At 53.0% G+C, this 20,865-nt stretch overlaps 3 protein-coding genes across 9 annotated transcripts in view; 1 reads left to right on the forward strand and 2 right to left on the reverse strand.

The window, feature by feature from the left end:
- The window catches only part of ADAM17 (ADAM metallopeptidase domain 17), a 54,062-nt gene extending 51,908 nt beyond the window's left edge, over positions 1 to 2,154 (forward strand). For all 3 annotated transcript variants that reach the window (XM_032353354.1, XM_032353355.1, XM_032353356.1), the window contains one exon: positions 408 to 2,154. In XM_032353354.1, coding sequence (XP_032209245.1) covers positions 408 to 758 — 351 coding nt within the window. In that variant the 3' untranslated portion in view covers positions 759 to 2,154. The remainder of the gene's footprint in view (positions 1 to 407) is intronic.
- IAH1 (isoamyl acetate hydrolyzing esterase 1 (putative)) lies at positions 2,143 to 12,511 on the reverse strand. Of its 5 annotated transcripts, none has more exons than XM_032353360.1 (6): positions 12,385 to 12,511; positions 11,126 to 11,178; positions 6,792 to 6,908; positions 5,448 to 5,609; positions 3,805 to 3,926; positions 2,143 to 2,606 (listed from the first exon to the last, which is right to left on the reverse strand). In XM_032353360.1, exons 4-6 carry the CDS (start codon positions 5,551 to 5,553, stop codon positions 2,424 to 2,426), a joined length of 411 nt encoding a protein of 136 aa, XP_032209251.1. In that variant the 5' UTR covers positions 5,554 to 5,609; positions 6,792 to 6,908; positions 11,126 to 11,178; positions 12,385 to 12,511; the 3' UTR covers positions 2,143 to 2,423. The 5 variants fall into 5 exon arrangements, with proteins under 5 accessions (XP_032209251.1, XP_032209249.1, XP_032209253.1 ...); XM_032353358.1 differs by having other exon boundaries at positions 6,792 to 6,940; XM_032353362.1 differs by lacking the exon at positions 11,126 to 11,178 and having other exon boundaries at positions 12,385 to 12,508.
- A 2,343-nt stretch (positions 12,512 to 14,854) lies between these two features.
- The window catches only part of CPSF3 (cleavage and polyadenylation specific factor 3), a 46,528-nt gene continuing 40,517 nt past the window's right edge, over positions 14,855 to 20,865 (reverse strand). The window contains exons 16-18 of the mRNA XM_032353357.1: positions 20,005 to 20,074; positions 17,392 to 17,488; positions 14,855 to 15,318 (exon numbers count right to left, since the gene is read on the reverse strand). Coding sequence (XP_032209248.1) covers positions 15,217 to 15,318; positions 17,392 to 17,488; positions 20,005 to 20,074 — 269 coding nt within the window. The 3' untranslated portion in view covers positions 14,855 to 15,216. The remainder of the gene's footprint in view (positions 15,319 to 17,391; positions 17,489 to 20,004; positions 20,075 to 20,865) is intronic.

Here is a 20,865-nt window from a genome sequence, read left to right on the forward strand (position 1 = left end):
CCAGGGCCGCCCGTGGGTCGCCCCAGCGAGGCCCTCGGCCTCTGCAGCCGCGCGTCTCTGCCTGTGGGACGTCCTGCGGCGGGAAGGGTCCAGGCTGGAGCCGCCCTTAGTGGCGGGCGGGAGGCTGAGCGGAGAGGGAGGCTGTACCCGCCCTGGCGCGGACTTAGCTGGTCAGCACTGACCTGGTTTAACGTTTTGACTTTCCCTGTCTTGAGACGCTGACTTGAGGATTGTTTCTTGAGCGCTCTTTTGGGACTCACGTGGCCAGTTGTAGGACACGTGGAAGGTGGGGGAGCCTCACCTCTGGCTTTGCTTAGCGGGAGGGGTCACGGTGCCCGAGGGGACTGCTACGTGCGCTGGGTGGATCTGTGGGACCTGGGTCTGTCTCTGACTCGGGCTCTTCGCAGAACGTGGAGATGCTGAGCAGCATGGACTCCGCCTCGGTGCGCATCATCAAGCCCTTCCCCGCGCCCCAGACGCCCGGCCGCCCGCAGCCCCTGCAGGTCGCCTCCGCGCCGCCGCCACCCCCCGCCGCCCCCAAACTGGAGCCCCAGAGAATGGACACGATCCAGGAGGACCCCAGCACGGACTCGCACGCGGACGAGGACGGCTTCGAGAAGGACCCCTTCCCCAACAGCGGCACCGCTGCCAAGTCCTTCGAGGACCTCACCGGCCGTCCGGTGACGAGAAGCGAGAAGGCCGCCTCGTTCAGGCTGCAGCGGCAGAACCGAGTGGGCAGCAAGGAGACCGAGTGCTAGGCCGCGGCTCCCGGCGTGGGGTCGCGGCCGGCGGACTGGGGAGCCCCGGGGCCATGCTGCGAGGGTCGCCGGGGGACGAAGGGACCGCGCAGCGGAGGCCGGTCGCGGGTCTGGACCCCTCACACTCGGGAATTGCTTGTGTGCCGAGGCCCCTGCCCTTTGGAAGAGGTGAGGTGAATCTGGCTTATTTTGAGGCTTTCAGGTTTTAGTTTTTTTTTTTTTTGGTTTTTAAAGTACCCTTCAACCTGTGGTGCAGAAGCAGAAAATACAGCTGGATTAGGTTATGAATATTTACATTTTTGTAAATTTACCTTTGTATTGAGAACAGCACTGATTAAGATCAGTTTTGGGGGGTTTTTTGTTTTTTTTTTAATACACTGTAATGATCCGCTGACCCTTGGGAGGCATTTAGCAGTTACTTGTGAGGACAACTGGAACACAGAGTTTATTTTTTGCCTTCAGGGAAAGACAAAGGAGAGAAAACGGAGTTACAGGTTCTTTCTAAACCGTGGGTTCTGTCTTTAGGCATTCCCAGAGCCTCCAGCAGGGAGAACCACCCGGCTTCTTCCTCAAGATAGCTGTGTGAACACGGTTTCCCAGATTCTGAGGTTAGCACTTTCTAGAATGAGAACAGTCTAGCTTACAAGTAGCCAAACTGAATGTACAGACTCCTGCCAACTGTTTAGGGCCCCAGTTCGCCGGGAAGTTTTATATTTTCTAAGTCTGTCTAGTACCGCTGCCGCCCTTAAAACGAGCGCCATTCACAAAACCTGAACGACTTCGAAACGAGAGCGTGGTTTCCTCTTTGCAAACACTAGTGGCCACGAGGTACGTGAGCTGGTTCTCATCAGAGAACAGTGGTCGTGAAAGGCCGAGCTGCTGTGCTGAGCAGGGAGGGCCCGCTGCTTCCCTGCGGCCTGCGGCTTTCTGCCGCCACAGCTGGCTCCTGCACACCCCCGGTGGGGACCGCGGGGGACACTGCGTTACTTCCTGCTTTAGGGCTTCAGGGCTGTGTGCATTTACTTTGTGAAGGATAAAAATCATCAAATTGAACTCTGATTTCCTTAAAATTAAGACTTAAAAGCTCCCCCCGCCCCAGTACTGAAATGAGCTCGCAGCCAACACATTCTAACAGAGATAATTTGTAAATTTTGAGGGCAATTAACTGAACCTGTGACAAATCAAATCTTTTCTTCTAAGGACGTTCATTACGCAGATGCCTGTTACACTAATACTTGAACTGATACCTTGTGGTGTTTGCTGTCTTAACTAGTCGTCATATAGTTTAGCTACGCTCCTGGAATCTGATGGGTGAGTGGGTGTATGTGAGAGTGAACGGTTCCCAGCTCCATGTAAGAAAATCGTTTTTTATAAAAATTAAGACTTTTTAAACAAATCTTGTCTTTACTTTTTTTCCATGTATACAGTTAGCAGGCGACCCTGGGTTGCTTCTGTAGCTGGGCACCGAGGACACTGCCTCAGGCAGCTGTCACAACACAGCACACCGAGGGGCAGAGCTTCCCTAAAAATTCTAAGGCTTTTATTGATCTTGGTGGCAGAGGTTCCGTGTTCCAGGGTCACGAGCACAGATCTGACCACGCATCCTGGGATCTTTGTGGCACTGTCCGCGTCTGTAAGTCACCAGGCAGACTGGCTTTTCTGCGGCTAATGGTCCCCGTCTCCCAGGAGACTCTGTTCCGGCCGGGCTTCCGCTATGTCCCGCCAGTACGGGAGTAGCAAGGGCAAACAGGAGACTCTCTTCTCGATGAGAGGCCAGAGGTGAGAGAACAGAAACTCATTTCCCTTTGGCGACAAGTGCAGCCCGTCGGACAGGTAGGATGAGAAGTCCTGCAAGGGAACAGGGAAGTTAACCGCGGGGGTCCGCTGCTCCCCAGCCCTTCGTGGGCTGCCGGCTCACTGTCCTGTGCACATGGAGCTCCGTGACCCGCGGGCCGTGCAGTGCCCTCCCGCCCCCCAGCCATTGTTCCGGCTCCTCAGACGGAAGAGGCTGAATGAGCCAACACGGTGCCTTAATGTCAAAAACACGACCTGCTGTTAGGAGAGCTCCGGGCCCGAGGGCCACAGTTTCTTACTCCCCTAGTCCAGGCATGGAGGTGGACAGGCAGGTTTCCAGGCGGAAGGAACTTGTACCCCCAGGCCCAAGCAAGAGCCGCTGCTCCTGGGGAGCAGGCTTTGCCCAAGCCCACCCCTGTCCCTGCTGGCGCCGGCTGGGCCACAGCTCCCCCAGACCAGCACTTCCCCAGGCCTCGGTGCCCCCCCCTCCATTTTGGAGATCTCAGGAAAGCCCCCTCCCACCCCACTCTAGAAAATCTCGAAGAACCTTGTAAGAGCCCCCCACGGCAGTGCACGGTTCCCTCCTGGAGCAGGACAGCCGTCCCGGACCTCCTGGATGGACGTTTAGCCCAGACGAAGCCAGGACTCTGGCTGCTCCTGGCCTGCGACGCCACAAGCGGGCCAGGCCCAGCCGAGGTCTGGGAGAGGCCCGGAGGCCCGGTGCTGGGCTCATAAGGGAAATGCCCAGCACGGTGGCTGCCGGGTCCTGGTCCTGGGGACACCAGATATGGGGACACGTCCGACTGCCCTCCTGGGGCTGTACTGCTCTGTGGGGCCAGCTTTCACCTTTGATGGTTGCAAGTGGGCTTTCTGGCTTCAAACAAAAGATTTGGAACCACCTCCCTCCAACTATGAATTTTAGCCCCCCACCCCCGGCCTGCTTAAGTTCATCATTTTACCTTTTAATGAGTTTTTTAATAGGGGGTGGGGTATTACAATAATTTGTTGACCTGCATGTCCTTGAATGTGAACCATTTTTGGCTCCTTTATTTCACTCTGTGCTCACTCCTGACTGTCCCGGAGATGGACGCCAGCCGCTGGGTGCAGCCAAGGAACCGGGCTGGGGAAGGGGTTCCCCCGCCAACCCCGGCTTTCTGGTTTAAGTGGTGACAGTGACAAGGGTTGTGCCTACTCAGAGCAGGGTCCCGTCTGTGGGCTTGTGCTCACCCTGAGGCCCGAGCCAGCCACGCACCTGAGTGTCCTTCTGCATCAGGGTCCACAGGTCCAGCACGTCGACCCCGCAGTCCTGGGCTACCTGTACGCAGGCGCCCGCGTATTCGCCAACAACCGAGTTCAGACGATTTAATTTGCAGCCTGTTGAGAGCGAGTGTGTGGGTGGCTGCTGGCCCTGTGCCAACCCGCTGACCCGGATGCCTCTCTGGGCACGGCCATGGCACGCTCCGACGGCCCCAACTGGGGGAAGATGGTCCCCGCGTGCTGTGCTGCCCGACGCGGGACCAAGGACTGGGGACGAGGGAGCCATGGCTGGTCCCCACAGGGGAAGTGGACCGGAAGTCAGAGGCAGGAGAGCCCTGCTGCGGCCGTCTGCTTGGCTGGAACGCAGGCCAGAGGTGGCCAGAGGGGGGCCGGAGGCCAGCAAGGGGGACGCCAGGCAGAGACCCCAAGTTGGGGTATGTAAGGAGAGACCCCGGCACTGGTGTGAAGCTCGCTGGGGTTCAGCCAGAGAAGGACAGAGTGGGGAGGGGCTGTGGACACGTCTGCAGAGGGCTGGGCTATGACTGTGGGGACTGTACAGGCGGCTCCCACCCGCCCTTGCTCCAAGGCCACTGTGGCCAGGAAGACGCCTACGGGCCTGTCTTAGGGAGAACTTGCTCGTAGCCTGTGGCTCAAAACCCAGCTGGCGAACCTCTGCGGTCCTCCCAGGCCTCCAGCCGCATTTTACAGGAGCCGAACGGGTCTCACAGAGCGAGGCCTACTATGTCCCAGATGCGGACTTTTTTCTGTTCTCAAAAAATGTCACTCGCCCAGTTTTGGGACCCACAGATGGGTTGCAACCGGCAGTCTGAGAAGCGCTGATGTAGCTCTAACTGGCAGCCTGCTCGTCCAGGCTTAGCACGAACCAGCTCCCAAGCCATGGAGGAGGGCCGCTGGGGGTCCCCACTTCACCCTCCAGAGCGAACGACCGCGATTCAGCCGCTTCCTGGGGCTGCCCTTCAGATGCCGCGGACAGTGGAGGCCCCTTCCTCCCTGTCTGCTCTCTTAGGGTAAACTTGCCCTGTTTACCTCCTTTGGGGAACTTTCTGGACATCTCTAGATTCTGCTTCCACACTGAATGACGGTTTCAGTCCGTCCGTCAGACCCCCACTCGCACTGCCGCCCTCCCTACTGTCACAGGCAGGAACCGGATTCCGGTCACTTCTGTGGCCGGAGCACCTGGCCAGGTCCTGACTTAGCACCTAGAGGTACCAAGACGAGCAGCGGTGGGGACAAAGTGCCTCCAGGTGCAGCAGGAGAGCCACACACGGTCCCCTCTACCCCAGGCGGGCAATAGCGCCTGCCCGTGCCCACCAGCACGCAGAGCCACCTTGGTCCGGGCGCAGGAGCGGTCCCGCTGCCAAGGGCGGGGGCACAGGCGAGGCAGAAGGAGCCACGTTCACACACAAATGAGCAAAGCAGCGGCTGCGAAGTCCAGAGGCCACCCCGTGTGGGGACATCAGGGTTCAGCGCCGCCGCAGGCTCTTGGCCACGTGTGCACGTGGGCTCCTGCGGGACCAGCTTGGGCCCCGCAGACCCGGCGCAGCGAGAGCCCTGTGGCAGCTGCGGCCTAAGCCGGGGACCCTCATCCCCCCGCCGCCACCCCGGCCCGGCGCTCACCCTGCAGCAGGCACTCCTGCTCCCACGCGGCCTCACAGAGCGGGGGCGGCGTGACGAGGACGACGCGGCTCGCGGGCACGCCGGCGGCAGACAGCTGTTGCACCATGGTGTGCAGGTTCGCCACGTACTCGGCCAGCGGGACGTGCTGCTTGGGGTTCTCGTCTGTTGGGGGGGGGGGGACACACAGACAGTGCACACACGCGCCTGCTCCAAGTGACCGCAGTGAAGGCGGAGATGGGGTCACAGATCCCGGGACTCCTGACGCTGCTGGTTTGGCACAAGGACAGAAACCAGGCCGGGGCGGGCGGCTCTTCACGCCGCGGACCCCCAGACCCCTGAGGCCCTGGCTGGGGGCCCTGCTCAGCCTCTCTGCGCTCGCATCTCACGGGTCACACGAGGGGGAGAACCAGGTCCCCCCGATCGGACCGTGGAAACGACCTCCACGAGGCGCGTGGCGCACCGGAGCCGGGGCTGCGCGCTCACTGGACACGCGGCCGCTGTCACTATGGAGTCCACTGTTTGGGCGGTGCAGGCTCCCCGCCGACCCGGCTCCTGTGCAGTGTGCGGGGACTCTCGCGGGCCCCCAGCAGGCCACACGTGGGTGCAGTGACAGGAGCAAATCCAAGCACCCGTGGTTCCCCCGCGCAGAGCTCCCCGACGGCTGCCGGATGCTGCGAAGCGCTTCGTGTTGACCCAAGCGCCTCCAAACACGGAGAGGACACGGAGCGCGCGGAGCCACCCTGTTCTCCTCTCACGGAACACGGGGGCACTTCTGTATCCGTGAGTGGCCCTCAAACACGGTCGGCTGCTGGGGGACCAGCTCGGCGTGGCCACTTCGCCACGCAACTCCCCCGCGTTCACTGCTGGGGATGCTACTATGGGTGTCGCGGCCGCCCGGCCGCCGGAGTGTCAGGCTGCATTTCTAGGTAGCGGAAGTCCTTTGACACGTGCCACCGGTATCTTTCCAGAAAGATCCCAAGTTTCCCCTCCAGTTCTGTAAGCGTGTGCCCATCTCACTCCACACTCGTTAGCTCCAAGTATGAGAGCTTTGGAAATCCCTTCCAGGGCGCCTGGGGGACCCAGTCTTAAGTTTAAGCATCTGCCTTCGGCTCAGGTCATGATTCTGGGGTCAAGCTCCACGTTGGGCTCCCTGCTCCATGAAGAGCCTGCTTTTCCCTCTGCCCCTCACCCCACTTGTGCTCTCTCCCAAATAAATAAAATATTAAAAAAAAAAATTCTCCCTCTCTGACCCCGCCCCCACAGACGTGTGTGCTCACACACATGCACTCTTTCTCAACACAAAATAGCTAAAAATGAATTCGAAAACCATAAGAATGCCTTTACCTTTCAGCGCACTGTCATTGGCACCAAAGAAAATTGTAACTGCTGCTGGGCTGTCCAGACTGTTCCCTTTCGTGATTAATCTTGGAAGAATGATTTTGGCCCATCGGGTATTATAACCTGAAAATCCGCGATTCAGAACATCACATTTTCTGAAATGAAGAATTTAAAAAATGAATTGTGGGCAAAGAACAGTTTCTAGCGCCTCTGCAACGAGCCCCCAGCATGCACCCTCCAGGCCATGGCACCTGCTGATGTCCCGTGGCTCTGAGCGGCTTTCACTTTTTAAAACTTTAAGTCCCCTCAACACCCAACGCAGGCTCAAACTCATGACCCTGAGATCAAGAGTTGCAGGCTCTCTGGACTGAGCCGGCCGGGTGCTCCCGCCGCGCCTTCCCTCTGGGAAGAGCAGTCATGTTGTCGAACGTGGCATCCTTAAGTCTTTCCAAAATCTAGGTTGTCTTTCCTTGACGAGAGGGGTGATAAGTAACAGCAAAGGGGCCAAGCATCTTGTCTGCTGACTGGCAGACTCATGTCGGGGGTGGGGAGGGAGGTCCTATCACGGGGAGGTCACAGCAGACTGGTGTCAATCTGAGCAATCCTGGGCAGAAAGTCAAAAGCTGGGGCTTGAGGCTAACAGTGGTTATTTGGGGATATCATATATAGAAGATTTCTGGGATTTTTTTTTTTTTAAAGATTTTATTTATTTATTTGACAGAGAACACAAGTAGGCAGAGAGGCAGGCAGAGAGAGAGGAGGAAGCAGGCTCCCTGCTGAGCAGAGAGCCTGATGCGGGACTCGATCCCAGGACCCTGAGATCATGACCTGAGCCGAAGGCAGCGGCTTAACCCACTGAGCCACCCAGGCGCCCTCTGGGACTTTTTTACAGACTATTTTTTGAGAGTCATTTTAGGGGTGCGGCAAATGCAAAGGAACAGAGTTCCTGCACACTCCTGCCCCCCATATGCACAGGCCCCCCTCACCCCCTGGTGGCACAGTTGTTGAAAGTGATAGACCTACATGGACACATCATCATCGGTGTCCTCCCCCCCCCCACCCCGTGGTCTTGAGTCAATAATTTTAATATATATACTTTTATGTACATGTCTGTGGTGTTTGTTTTGCCTCCTTAAAGACATGGTTTGGGGGCACCTGGGTGGCTCAGTGGGTTGAAGCGTTTGCCCTTGGCTCAGGTCATGGTCTCCGGGGTCCTGGGATCAAGCCCAGCATCGGGCTCTCTGCTCAGCAGGGAGCCTGCTTCCCTTCCTCTCTCTCTGCCTGCCTCTCTCCCTACTTGTGATCTCTGTCAGTTAAATAAATAAAATCTTAAAAAAAAAAAAAAAGCAAACAGCAGGAGCTTTAAAAAACTGAAAAAGCTGAGTTTATTCTAACTCCTCCAAATACTTCAAGTATTTTTGGTTAAAGAAATACTGAGATACGGCTAAAGAACCCAATGAAAATATATCAGTAAATTTTAAAAGGATTTAAACAGATTTAAGAATTATTAGAATGCTTTCTTAACGCTAAAACACAGACGATGTCCCTGTGGGACACGATGATGTACTTGAGTTCCTGCTCTCCATGCAGCCAGCGCACGGATGGGCACTCACAGTAGCGCCTAATTTAACTGTACAGCTTGGAAACTGGGTTACATTTAACACTGAATCAGTCCACCTGAAACTAACATAACACTGTATGTTAATTACACTTCAAAAAAACACCAAACCAGCCGTGAATCAGTTCAGGGCTGTGCAAGCGGCTGAAGCAGACACTGAAAATTCACCCCGAGGCGCCTGGGTGGCTCAGTGGGTGGAGCTTCTGACTCTCAGTTTCCACTCAGGTCCGGATCTTGGGGTTGAGATCCACCGCCCCCCTCCTCCCTCCCCTGCACTCCGCGGGGAGTCTGCCTGTGCCTCTCTCTGCCCCCTCCCCCATCCACGCATTTTTTTTCTCTCTTCCTCTGAAATCCTTAAAAAGAAAATTTACCCTAACGGCTCGCATAGCTAAAGATGGAAATGCCCACCTAAGGGCCAGTGGTTTGGGTGGACCAGAAAGAACGCGGTTCTGACGCTAAAAAGGGACGGGGGAGTGGAACTGCCTGGCCTCTCACCCCCGTAGCCCTCCATACCTGTCAGCACCAACCATAGCCCCCCGGTTCCCCCGGTGGACCCAGGGATAGTACAGGGGCCCCCTACGCCTGGGTTCTGCTGCCCCACTGTGGCATTTTAGTTCCTAATACTCCAGTGAACAGGGCCGGGGTGCGCATGCCAGCAGAGGTGGGCACTCCAGGCCGGGGGTGGGGTGGCCGCGGCGGGTGTGGAGCCCAAAGGAGTAAGAGTTCACTGAGCTGCAGCCTCTCCGTGGGCTCAGCCAGCAGCCACGCCGCCCCGCGGGCCTCAACAGGATGCTTGTCCGCAATTGGGAGGCAACAGACCAGACCACACACGGTCTCCGACTGTCTTTTCTTGGAATTGCTCTCAATTCTGAAAAATAACTTCTGAGTGGTCTTCTAGCAAGCATATGTGTAAACTATCAATGCTCACAGGATTTTAGTACTAAAATTAGTCACTAGGAAACATTTGGTTTCCTGGTAAAAATTATGTGTTGGTAAAACATTTGAGATGCGGCTTTCCAGGCTACTTGAGTTATTTAGCTTTTCAGAAAAGGTTAATAGGCCAATTAAACAGTTATGGGATTACTAAATGTAAAAGCTACTATTTAGTGAGCACTGCCAAGTCCCAGGTGCCCAAGCGAGCTCACATTAGCATTTTCAAGCCTCCCAATATGAAAGCAGGTGACCTTGTCTCTGGAGGCTCAGGACCCAGGGCTCAGGAGCCACACCACCTGCCACTTCTTAGCTGTGAGTGACCTTGTTAAAACCCTCTCCATCTTACTCGTCTCATCTATAAAATCCCAGGGTGGTTATAAAGATTCAATGAGTCAATGCACATGAAGCATTTTAGTTTCTGGCACTTGGTAAGCACTCAGTAAAACTTAGCAATTATAACTCTCCCATTTTACAAAAGGGAAAACTGAGTGATAATTCCATGTTTCTAGATTAAGCCCACTTAAATAGGGTGGAACTTGGGAACAGAAAAAGTTGGGAAGGTCAATTTTTTCATTTCTTGTTTAGGGCATAAAAATGAAGGAGAAAGTGAAGACATTTTAAAACACATTTCAGGGCGCCTGGGTGGCTCAGTGGGTTAAGCCGCTGCCTTCGGCTCAGGTCACGATCTCAGGGTCCTGGGATCGAGTCCCACGTCGGGCTCTCTGCTCAGCAGGGAGCCTGCTTCCCTATCTCTCTCTCTCTGCCTGCCTCTCTGCCTACTTGTGATTTCTCTCTGTCAAATTAACAAATAAAAATCTTTAAAAAAAAATAAAATAAAACACATTTCACATTTGGAAATAAAATACATTTTCTTGGTATATTAATTATACTGGTGAAAATTTTCAAATATTAATAAACTGGTAGTACATCCTGCTTATTTCTTCTAAAGGAGAAGACAAAACTCCAATTTGATCAGTGGACCGATATTCTAAATAGTTGTGTTTAGTGTTTTAAATGTGGAAAATATTTCTAAGTATTTTTTTTTTTTTTTTTTAAAGATTTTATTTATTTATTTGACAGAGAGAGATCACAAGTAGTCAGAGAGGCAGGCAGAGAGAGAGAGAGGGAAGCAGGCCCCCTGCTGAGCAAAGAGCCCGATGCGGGACTCGATCCCAGGACCCTGAGATCATGACCTGAGCCGAAGGCAGCGGCTTAACCCACTGAGCCACCCAGGCGCCCATAAGTATTTTTTAACCTCCTGAATTGGGGCAGTGTTCCCTGTTTGATGACTTCCTTAGCACAAGCTTACACTACGTCTGGCAAACAGAATGCCAAGATCATTACTATTTCTGACCTATTTTATAAAGAGAATCTGGGGGGGACAAAAACCTCTACCCAAAAATGACTCTAACTTTGGTTTATGAATATACTTTGCTTTCTTTCAGTTGAATTCCTCACTACTTGTTTAAATCATACCCCACCCACAGTAATAATTGAAAAAGAACTTGTCTTCTTCAGATGGTCAATAACTGTGTTTGGCTCCAAACCCCCAGTATCTTTTCTACAACTTTTAGGGTTTGATTTCATATCCACAAAACTTCTGCTGAACCCCGAGCGCCTGCCCTTCCCCCTTCCCTTCCCCAACCCTGTATATACTAACCAGGAAAGGCCGGCAAAGACGAAGGAGGGATTTACTGTTTGAAACTCTATCATTCACGCTCTCTTCTGGGATGCAGCTACAGCTTTCCATCAATAAACACTCGAGTATCAATCTAGAAACTATTCTCACCTGACCAGCTTGTCAGCCAGTGATGCTCCCCATCCACCCTGCTGGAAAGAAAACTGAAAAAGGAAAAGTCCATTACTACTTGTCGATGTAACCGGCACATTTTAGAAAGGGATATTTTGGTCAGCAGCTCCTTTTCTTTTCCTCTCCTCCTCCCAGACTTTTTGTCCCTATCAACTGCATCTGAGACCGTCGTCTGCATTTTATTGAGAACTAACATTGGTCATTTTTACCTAGAAAAGCTACTTAAAATTATGTATGAGAGAAAACATCGATTGTATGTTCAGTTAAGAGAGAGGGTCCAGGCTGAACTGCATTTCCGTAATCGAAAAGAATAAGGAAGTTAATCACAGAACTCGGGGTGAACCTTTTTTAAACATACATTCTTATAAATCTGGAGAACCCTTAGTGCTCTATTTGCCTAAAAAGTGGTACATACACAGAAAAGTGGTTGAGGAAGTCATATTTGAAGAGACAAATAAGGAAAAAAAAAAAAAGCCGCCGCGGGAGTCATTTTTGAAAGCGTCCTTCCTCCCCGCAGTAGAACGTGTCCTTTTCCTTAATGCGACGGGGTGAAAACGGGATCCGCTACGTTACTCCCGGGGACGCTGCAGTCATCACCAGCTTGCTCCGCCAGAGGAAGCAGAGGCGAACCTGGCTCCAAGTGTTTTCTGCGTGGAACGAGCTGCACGAAACCTCAGCAGGTGACCCAGGCGCCCCCGCGCCCCCGCAGGGAAGCTGCGCGCGGGACACAGAGCGCGGTCCCGAAAAGACAGACTCTAAGGCGAGCACAAGGCGCCCCTCCTCGGACCGGGTCTCCGACTATCCCGAAACCTGACGCAAAGCAGCGAACTCGGACTTTGACACTCCGAGGCGCGGCGGGGGCGAGTCCCCGCACCTCCCCCCGCCCGTAAAACGGGCTCAACCGAACGGCCGTGCAGGTCCCGCGCCACCCACCCCGGCATCTCGAAGGCGGGGGCAACCAGAAAGGGGACCGCTGCCGGGGGCCCCGAAGGCGCGCTGGAGGCGGCGGCTGCAGGAGGCTGCAGGCATCCCCGGGCAGATCCCGGCCCGGGGGCGCTCAGCCTTCCGGGCAGCCCGTGCGGGGGAAGCGGGGTGCGGGGAGGCGGCCTCGCTAGCCGCGGGGCAGACGGCAGGACGGGGCCCGGTGCGGAGCTGCCCGGCCCGCCGCTCTCTCAGCGGGGCAGGGCGCGGCCGTGGGCGCCCGAGTGACCCGCCACGTGAGGACCGAGCGGCGGTACCTGGGTGATGGAGTCTCCGAAGAGCAACACCCGCGGCCAGGCCAGAGAAGCCCCGCCGCTCGCCGCCTCGCACAGCGCCATATTGCCGCCAGCCGAGAGGCGGGGCCGGGCCGGATATCCGGGGCGGGGCGAGCGGCCGGGGGCGGGGCCGCCCGCGGGGCTCCGTCGCGGTAGCGTCGCCCGCGGGGTGACCGCCCTCGGGGCTCCCGGGGCTGCACGGACTGAACCCGTTTGGCGACCGGCCGTGCGCTGGCCGTTGCCCCGTGGGACGCTCGTTTTTGTCCGTTTCCCAGTCGGACTCGCCGCTCGTCGTTCGTCCTGTCCGGCGCGGGGCGCCCGCAGCCCTCTGCCCCCGGGAGCGCGCACCCTCCGGGCGGGGCGGCCTGGGCCCGCACCTCCCCGCGCCCCGGCGGGGGGCCCGAAGGGGGAGTGGCCTGGCGCCGCCCCCCGAGCCAGCGCCGACCCCACGCGGGGCGGGAGGTTTCCGCCAAAGGCTCGCGCGTGGAGACCGTGGGGAAGTGCTTCCGAGGGGCGCGGCCACCGCACGGCCGCCGCGTTCAGTGAACGGACTCAAGCATTTATCGAGGTTTTGACCTTAACGAACAGCTGGAGACGTCGTTCAAGGACGAAGATGGGGTTTGCAGGAGCGGGGAGACATGAGGGAAGGGGGGCCACAGCCGACGAGCAGGGTGAAGGGTAGAAGCATCTACGATCGCTAGGAACCGGGTTCTTGCTGAGGGCGGGCTGGGGTAAGATGGGGGAGGGGGGATTTGAGCAGGTCCCCGGCAGGACGCCCGAAGGGCCAAGGACCGAGCCACGGGGCGGGTGGGGTCGGGGGCGGCTACTTCGAAGACCCCCAGGAGCTCCAGGGCTCGAGTTTGCTCAGAGCCCTTGTCGCCCCAGCTGCGCCCCGCAGTACGACGGCCGTCGCTAGAAAACGAGCCAGAAGCCTGTTCTGAAACACTGAGCATGGAGAACCCGGCGGACACGCGCCGCGGCGCCCCGCAGACCTACCGCGCTGCGGCTGGGGCGTGGGGGGGCGCCTGGCGGGAGCCGGAGAGGCGGGAGGCGCGACGCAGAGCCTCAAGTCTCCGCGCCAGCAGCTCCCCATCTTCAGCTGGAATCGTGGGGAGCTTCCGAATGTGCTCGGAGAGGATCCTCACTCCGGACCAACGAACTTGACGTCCGACGCCGCGATGCTGGCCTCCGTCTGTTTTTACTGCCCGCAGGCGACTCCCGCATGTACCGAGGTTGAGAACAGCTGGCTCAGCTAAGGCGTTTGGACTTGACCCTAATGACAGCGAAGCTCTGGCGGGCCTTCAGCAGGGAGGGCTTGAGAGCAGGTGTGTGTGTTTCCGGAGTCGAACGGAGGGTGTGTGTGTGTGTGTGTGTGTGTGTGTGTGCGCGCGCGTGTGCTGTGGCAGGAACCGGAGGGGCCAGGCTGACCGCGACTCGGAGCCACCGTGAGAAGACGAGGGGGGACTTGAGCAGTTTAGAATCCTTAAATCGGTCACCTCAGGGAGAGGGACTAGGGGAAAAGGCACATTCCCTTTTTACTGTACATATTCTGTCTTATTAAGATACAGTTGGTTTTTTTTTTTAATTAACAACGTTTTAAATCTCTCAAAACAGGGGTGCTGGGGAGGCTCTGTTGGTTGAGTGCCTGACTCTGGATTTCGGCTTAGGTCGTGAGATCAAGCCCCGCTTTTCACTCCGTGGTGGGCAGCAGTCTGCTTGGGATTCTCTCCCTCTCCCCTTCTTGCTGGTTCTCTTGCTTTCTCTAAACTAAAATCTTTTTTGAAGTCTATCATAACAAAATCTTAGGTGACACAAAAGGTGACCCTTAGAGCTTTGGTTTGGGCCAGAGACAAAAGTAGGGTATCTTACAGAAATAAATAATTCAAGTAAAATTTCAGATTTGTGCACTCAGGCTTGTCACAGCAATGCAGAGAAGGAGCGCTTGGTGGCTGCAAGTCACCAAGAGGTGAGGCAAGGAGAGACTAACAGGGTCAGTGGAATTTAGAGACTGTGGTTGGCGAAGACCTTCAGCTTGATGGTGCGTGTGACCGACTCTCAAGGTGGGCGTGAAGGTGAGGGCGAGCTTCTGCGCGTGCCCGCTCCCTGACGGGGCAGTCGGACCTGTGCGTGGAAGCCGACCCCAAGGAACACCCCGACTGACCTGCTCCCGCAGCACACCGCCCCCCATGCTCCTGTGTCCAATTATCACAAGTCTGAATTACAGGCGCTTCAGGAAACTGGCCTAGTGATTTAATTTATACAGAGCAATTCCACAACTCACATCTGAATCCCCTGGAGCTTGAGGCATAAAAATAATAGCCTGAGTATTTCTGAATTGCATGTGTAGATACTACACAAAGAAAGTATCACTGAATCCCAAAAGCCTTAATTTTACAAATGTAAAAATTAAGGAATTTGCCAAGAGTATCAGGAAGGAAGAAACTGAAAGGCACTTGAGTGATAATCTCTATTCCCACTCAGAATACGAAATTGAAAATACAAGCCATCATGCGTTTTCTTAAAAAGGACACCAAGACATTCTGATTGGGCTGCTACAAGCAGATCTGGAAGGTTTCACTGGCAGCAGCACACGTGCCTAGAAGCAGAATCAAATTCTAAAATAATAGTTTATTCAGTAGTTCTGGAATAACGGACACATTAGTTGCTAATTTAGTAGCACTCCAGCTGCTGGAATTGAGGCCATTCGAGATCACAGGTAACTAGGCTACTCCCAAGAAACTCATGTATTTTAGGTAACAGAAGCGGAGTCAAGCATTAAGAAAAAGCGTTCTGGGATCCGGAGCCGTCCGGTCGTCAGTGAGCGGGGGTGAGCGCCTCGTAGAGCCTCCGCGCCGCCAGCTCCACCATTTCCCGCAGCGACTCGTCGTCCTCGCTTCCTTCCTCGCAGTCCACCGTCTGCAAGCGAAAGCACAAACGGCCCCTTCGCCCTAAGTGTCTCCCAGGGCTACGGGGAAGACAGGTTGATCCTCTTCAAGAATCCTCTCCCCACAGGGTGGGGGTCACAGACGCCTGGCCCTGGGGGACCCCAAGCTGCGGCCCTCGGGCCTGCAGGCCTGCGCCACACACGTATCCCCGACAGCACCATCACCGGGTCTAATTAGGGACGCACTTTGGGAAAAGGAATAAATGGAAAATCTATACGTACTTCAAAGCCCATACTCTGACCCAGTAAATCACACTAGGAACTCAGTCTGTGTAACACAAATCACTTAGCAAGCGATGGGTGTCCTCGCACTCAACATTTGCTATTAAATCTGATTTAGACCAATAATCTAGTTATTTCCCAGCTACAAAACACTATATGCTGTTTAAAAATTTTTTTTTATCATACTGTAAATACTGCTCATATAACAACTTAGGGAAGAAAAAAATAATACCCTTAATTAATTCTAGAACCTACTAACTCCTGTGAACATGTCCGTGTATAACCTTCTAGACTTTGAGCTACACATACGTATTTCTTTAAAACCAAAATAGGGAAATTTATCATACTTGCGATCTAACTTTTGTTGGCCCTCACCAATGCAGGGGGACAACTGTGCCCATCAGTGATGCACACTGCCGCCTTCCCGACAGCTGGCTGTATGGGCCTGTGTCAAGGTGTACAACATACACATAATCTGTTTATTCAGTGAGTTACTGTCTCATACTCTTGCACAATCCGGTCTCTTGCAGTTTTGTCGATATTATAATCAATGCTAGAGTAGAAATCCATGTACATATATCTTTGCTCCAATTATTTTATCATTAACTTGCCTATTTTCTTCGATTCAATCCAGTGAGTGGAATCGTGGGTAAAGGTATTTACTTTTCTGGGCCTTTCCAGGCATTTCACCAAACTCCCCCACAGAAAGAACACGCCACCTCATTTACAGTCCCCTCCCCGCCCCAAAATGCCCTGAGAATAAATGGCCCGGTTTTCCCCGGCGCCAGGTCCCCGCACTCTGGCTCATCTGGGTCTGCGTGATGAGCAACAGTGAGGCGGTGGCCTTTGATCAGTATTTCCTCTAATTATCAGTGGATTGAGCTGAACATTGGCTTTGTGCGCTTGCTGGCTGTCCAGATTTCTTCCCTAGTAACCACTTGGTTATGTTCTTAGCATATTTGTCTAGTGGGATAACATCAACTAGTGTCTCCTCAAAGAATATAAAAGAAATTTAAAACCTATGTTATTTAGTAGAACTGTTCGAATCTTCAAAATCAAGCCTGAGAGATATACATATTCATTTATGCTTAAATAATGATGCAGGGTTTGTAGTGTGAGAACAGAGCAGGCCCCACGATCCTAAACCCTGCCGTCTGGAAAAGGTACTTGGACCTTGCTGGTAAAGCCAGGAACAGCTTTTCTGAAAAACTCTGGAATCAACCGGATGCCAAACAAGAGAAAGGCTGTGGCGGACGGAGGCCTCTCGTGGAAAAGGGAAACAACAGAGAGTGCACATGGGAAACGTGTGCTGTGCAGATGGGGAAGCAGCAAGAACGTGCGGCGCCCGGCTGGCTCAGTCAGCAGAGCATCCGACTCTTGATCTTGGGGTCGTGAGTTCAAGTCCCACACTAGGTGTAAAGATTAATAAAAAAATAAATAAGCTTAAAAAGCAGGATTTGGGGCGCCTGGGGGGGGCTCAGTGGGTTAAACCTCTGCCTTCAGCTCAGGTCACGACCCCAGGGTCCTGGGACCGAGCCCCCACTTCAGGCTCTCTGCTCAGCGGGGAGCCTGCTTCCTCCTCCCTCTGTCTACTTGTGATCTCTGTCAAATAAATTAATTAAAAAAAAAAAAAGCAGGGCTGTGTAACTTCACATATAATAACAAACAGCCTGTAAAGAGCAAATGTAGGGGGGAAAAGCAAAGCTGGAAGGAAATGTCAAAACGCTAAAGTGAGCTGTCGGATGGGAGACCAGAGATTACTTCTGTTTTCACTTTCTCTTCCAAGTGCCCTGAAATGTGGGAAGAAGCGGCTACATACATACCCGAGTCTCCAAGTTGATATTAGCAGTTTTCCCATCCACTGTGACACTGAGGACAGAACCATCTTTCACACTTACACAGTCTTCTCCAAATATGTCCCTAAGGTAAACAAAGACGCCAGATTAGTACAGATGCATTAACATGTAAGTCAAGTACATTTTTATGTCCTGGGGGAAAAGTGATATTGAAGACGGCCCTCGTTCTGAAGTAGACTATGTCTACCTGTTCCTGAGATGTACTTAATTTAAATTTGCTTATTAATTTTATAAAATGGGTAAAATACACAGCTGTCATTAAGACTGCTTTCTTCAGGGACACCTGGCTGGCTCAGTCGGTAGAACATGTGATTCTTCATCTCAGCGCCATGAGTTCGAGCCCCACGCTGGGCCAAGAGCTTACTTTAAAAAAACCAAATAAAACAAAAAAAACGTTGTTCAGCTGGCCTTGTGTATGCACTTCATACAAACGATCTGAAGTTACAGTAACTTACTGAGAAGCCCCGTCCATGCAGGAGGAAAACAAGACACAGGGAGCCCCCGTGAAGAGCCAGAGGCCGTGGGGCTGGTGCTGAAATCCGGGTATCGCCACTGAACGGACTCAGGCCATGCTGTCTGCTCCCCTGGATGGATTTCAAACGCCTCTTTTGAGTTAAACTCTTTTCACTGAGCATCTGCTATGTGCCGTCTTCTCGGGGATGGACGTCACTAAGACCCTGCGCCTGTCACCGAGGAGCTAGAGTTTAAGCACTAATTTCCACATCCGTCCACGTCAGGTACACAGGCACCTGCCACCGGCGTCCAGGCAGCAGGCTGGGCACAGGCCGGGAAGGGCAGCCCGCAAAGCCAACAAGGCAGCCGGTCAGCCCCCGATGGGCCCTCCCTGTCCACGTGGAGGTCCACTGGGCCGCGGGGAGGGCCGGCCAGCCTCCTGCTCTCTCAGGTAATCAATAATGGTAATCAGTTAACGGCAATCAATATGTTTGAGTAAAACTGACTGGGGAACCTAGTTACTAAGGAAAAATGCTGTATTTTAACCAGAACTATATTCAAAAGGTAGGGAAAAATATTTCATGTTCATGTAATCAATTATTGGTTTGTTTAAAGAAACCAATAAACGTATTCCTATACAATCCTAAGTCCTAAGGATTTAAACAACTGGAGTTTTTATTTTATTTTTTAATTTTCTGAAGATTTTATTTATTTATTTGACAGAGAGAGAGACAGAGATCATAAGCAGGCTAGAGGCAGGGGGAAGCAGGCTCCCCACGGAGCAGAGAGCCTGATGCAGGGTTCGATCCCAGGACTCTGAGATCATGACCCAAGCCAAAGGGAGAGGCCTAACCCACAGAGCCACCCAGGGGGCCCTAAAGAACTAGAGTTTTTAGATTATGATCGACTTGGGAGATTAAGCGCGCTGGTATGGCACGTTCAGGAGGTCAATGTAAGCTTTAGCTCTTTAGTCCACATTCCTGTTTGTCACAGTTCGCGGCTGTGAGTGGAAGCGTGAGGAAGGCGGCCGGGGCGGTGGGTCTGGGCCGGGGCGGTGGGTCTGGGCCGGGGCGGTGGGTCTGGGCAAGCAAGCCCTGGGAGCTGCTTTCCGGTCTGTACGACGGAGATGCTTTTCAAAATCAAAATGGCAGCACCAAGAACATTTTTCTGAAGCCATGTGGTAGCTTCTTCTAGCAAGGTCACCCCTGAAAGCCTGTCCATTTTTTAAAAGCTGCTAACTGGCTGCCTTAAAAGATTGTCAGTGAGGAATCTGGCAGAAAGAACAGAAATGTTAACGCCAAACCTCCAAACATACAGAGCACCTTCTTTTGTTAAGATGTCTAGTCAGGTAATTCTCAATTTAAAAAATAGAGGCAGTTAGTGAAAGTGGAAAAAAGTAGAAGCAGTCACTTATTCAATAAGAATGAGAGATACTATGTTCAAGGAACTGTGCTAGATGTGGAAATTATAAAATTAAATTCAAATCTTTTAATTTTCCTTTTCTTGGCATAATACATAGCTTAAATGGTGGTTATCCCCTATGATGCAAATCATTATTTTACCTGGGTAAAAAACCCCAAGTCAGTATTTGAAAGTTTTTTTATTTTAAGGAGGCTCCACACCCATTGTGGGGTTTGAACTCATGCCCTGATTGAGCCAGCCAGGAGCCCCCCAAAATCAGTCTTAAAGAGTACTACATATCTGGTATTTAGAAAAATACTGAGTTTAAAGGTAATTCATAGTTTGCAGACTTATTATCTGAGACGAGTCCAGAAGAAAACCACTCTTCATGCAGAACTGACACTTGAGGAAAATATATATGTAGTAATTCTTAAGGGCAAAGTAACACCAGGCGAAGAGTTCAGTACTTGTCCTCAGTAAAGATGGGTGAATCGTGGTAGACTATGCCAGAAATGGCTAAGCAAGGTCACAGGTATTTGGGACTAACTAAAGTGTTTGCTGGAAGGATGCGGCTCAAACCACTTTACGGACACAGACACAGACCCCCAGAGCAGCTAAGTGACCTGCCCAAGCTTCACCGCCATCGGTGAGCCAGAACCCAGTCCCGGCCTCCCCCTACCCCCGCCCTCGCCACCCCTGGGGGGCAGTCATGGGGACAGCACTTACTGCAGCATGATCTCCAGCCTCTTGCTGTAAACGTGCATTTCTAATTTTTTGGAAACCTTCTGCACCACACCTGGGGGAAACAAAGCAACAGAGTTCAATTTCCAAATTCGTACTGAGATTCGTTCCAGAACACAGATGCTGCGGAGAAGGGAAGGCGGCACCGTGGGATCCTTGCAGGGACAAACACACCACCTTCCGACTGAGGCAAACCGCTGTTTTCTTCGCTTCGTCTTTTGTTCTTTTTAAATACAGAACCACAAGATGACATTTATTTTTGTAATATTACATTTTACACTTTATTTGCAATGTTCCTCAAAACTTCTCTATCTCATTTTTGAGCGGAAGAGAACTTGTAATTCAGAATTCCCAGGGGCATGTCTGGGCTCTCCAGAGCTTCTGTCTTACCTACAACACGGTTTAACTTTTGCATTTAGATTACTTAGCTTCCCACCCCAAAACACAGGAAGCTGAGAGTTCAGGAAGGGGAAGTGGAGTTTCAAGTGTGCCCCCGGGACATCAGGAAGTGCCTCCCCGCCCATCACTAGCAGCAAAACTGTGCAGAACTGTCTGGCAGGTCCTCGAAAAGCGAACACTCTGTTAGCACGTAACCAAGCATCTCTACTCCCACGTGCAGACTAAAAGAACTGAAAACACTTTAACACAAAAACACGTAAGCGAATGCTGAGAGCAACGTTATCCATGACAGCCACATGGGAGAAACAAGCCGCGTGTCTATCAACTAAGGAAAGGAGAAACAAACTGTGGTACGTCTACACAACGGAAAATTACGTTGCCACGAAAAGGAATGAAGTCCTGAGTCATGCTACAATATGGATGAAACTTGGAAGCGTTACGCAAAGT

The sequence above is a fragment of the Mustela erminea genome, chromosome 7 (assembly GCF_009829155.1).
Source record: "Mustela erminea isolate mMusErm1 chromosome 7, mMusErm1.Pri, whole genome shotgun sequence".
Taxonomy (NCBI): domain Eukaryota; kingdom Metazoa; phylum Chordata; class Mammalia; order Carnivora; family Mustelidae; genus Mustela; species Mustela erminea.

Bases quoted from the DNA above. Each gene is read 5' to 3' on its own strand.
- IAH1 (XM_032353358.1), bottom strand. From the start codon at position 12,465: ATGGCGCTGTGCGAGGCGGCGAGCGGCGGGGCTTCTCTGGCCTGGCCG. The intron at 11,179-12,384 runs GTACCGCCGCTC...TTCCTTTTTCAG, and splicing joins TCGGAGACTCCATCACCCAG to TTTTCTTTCCAGCAGGGTGG. The intron at 3,927-5,447 runs GTGAGCGCCGGG...CGCTCTCAACAG, and splicing joins GCAGGAGTGCCTGCTGCAGG to GCTGCAAATTAAATCGTCTG.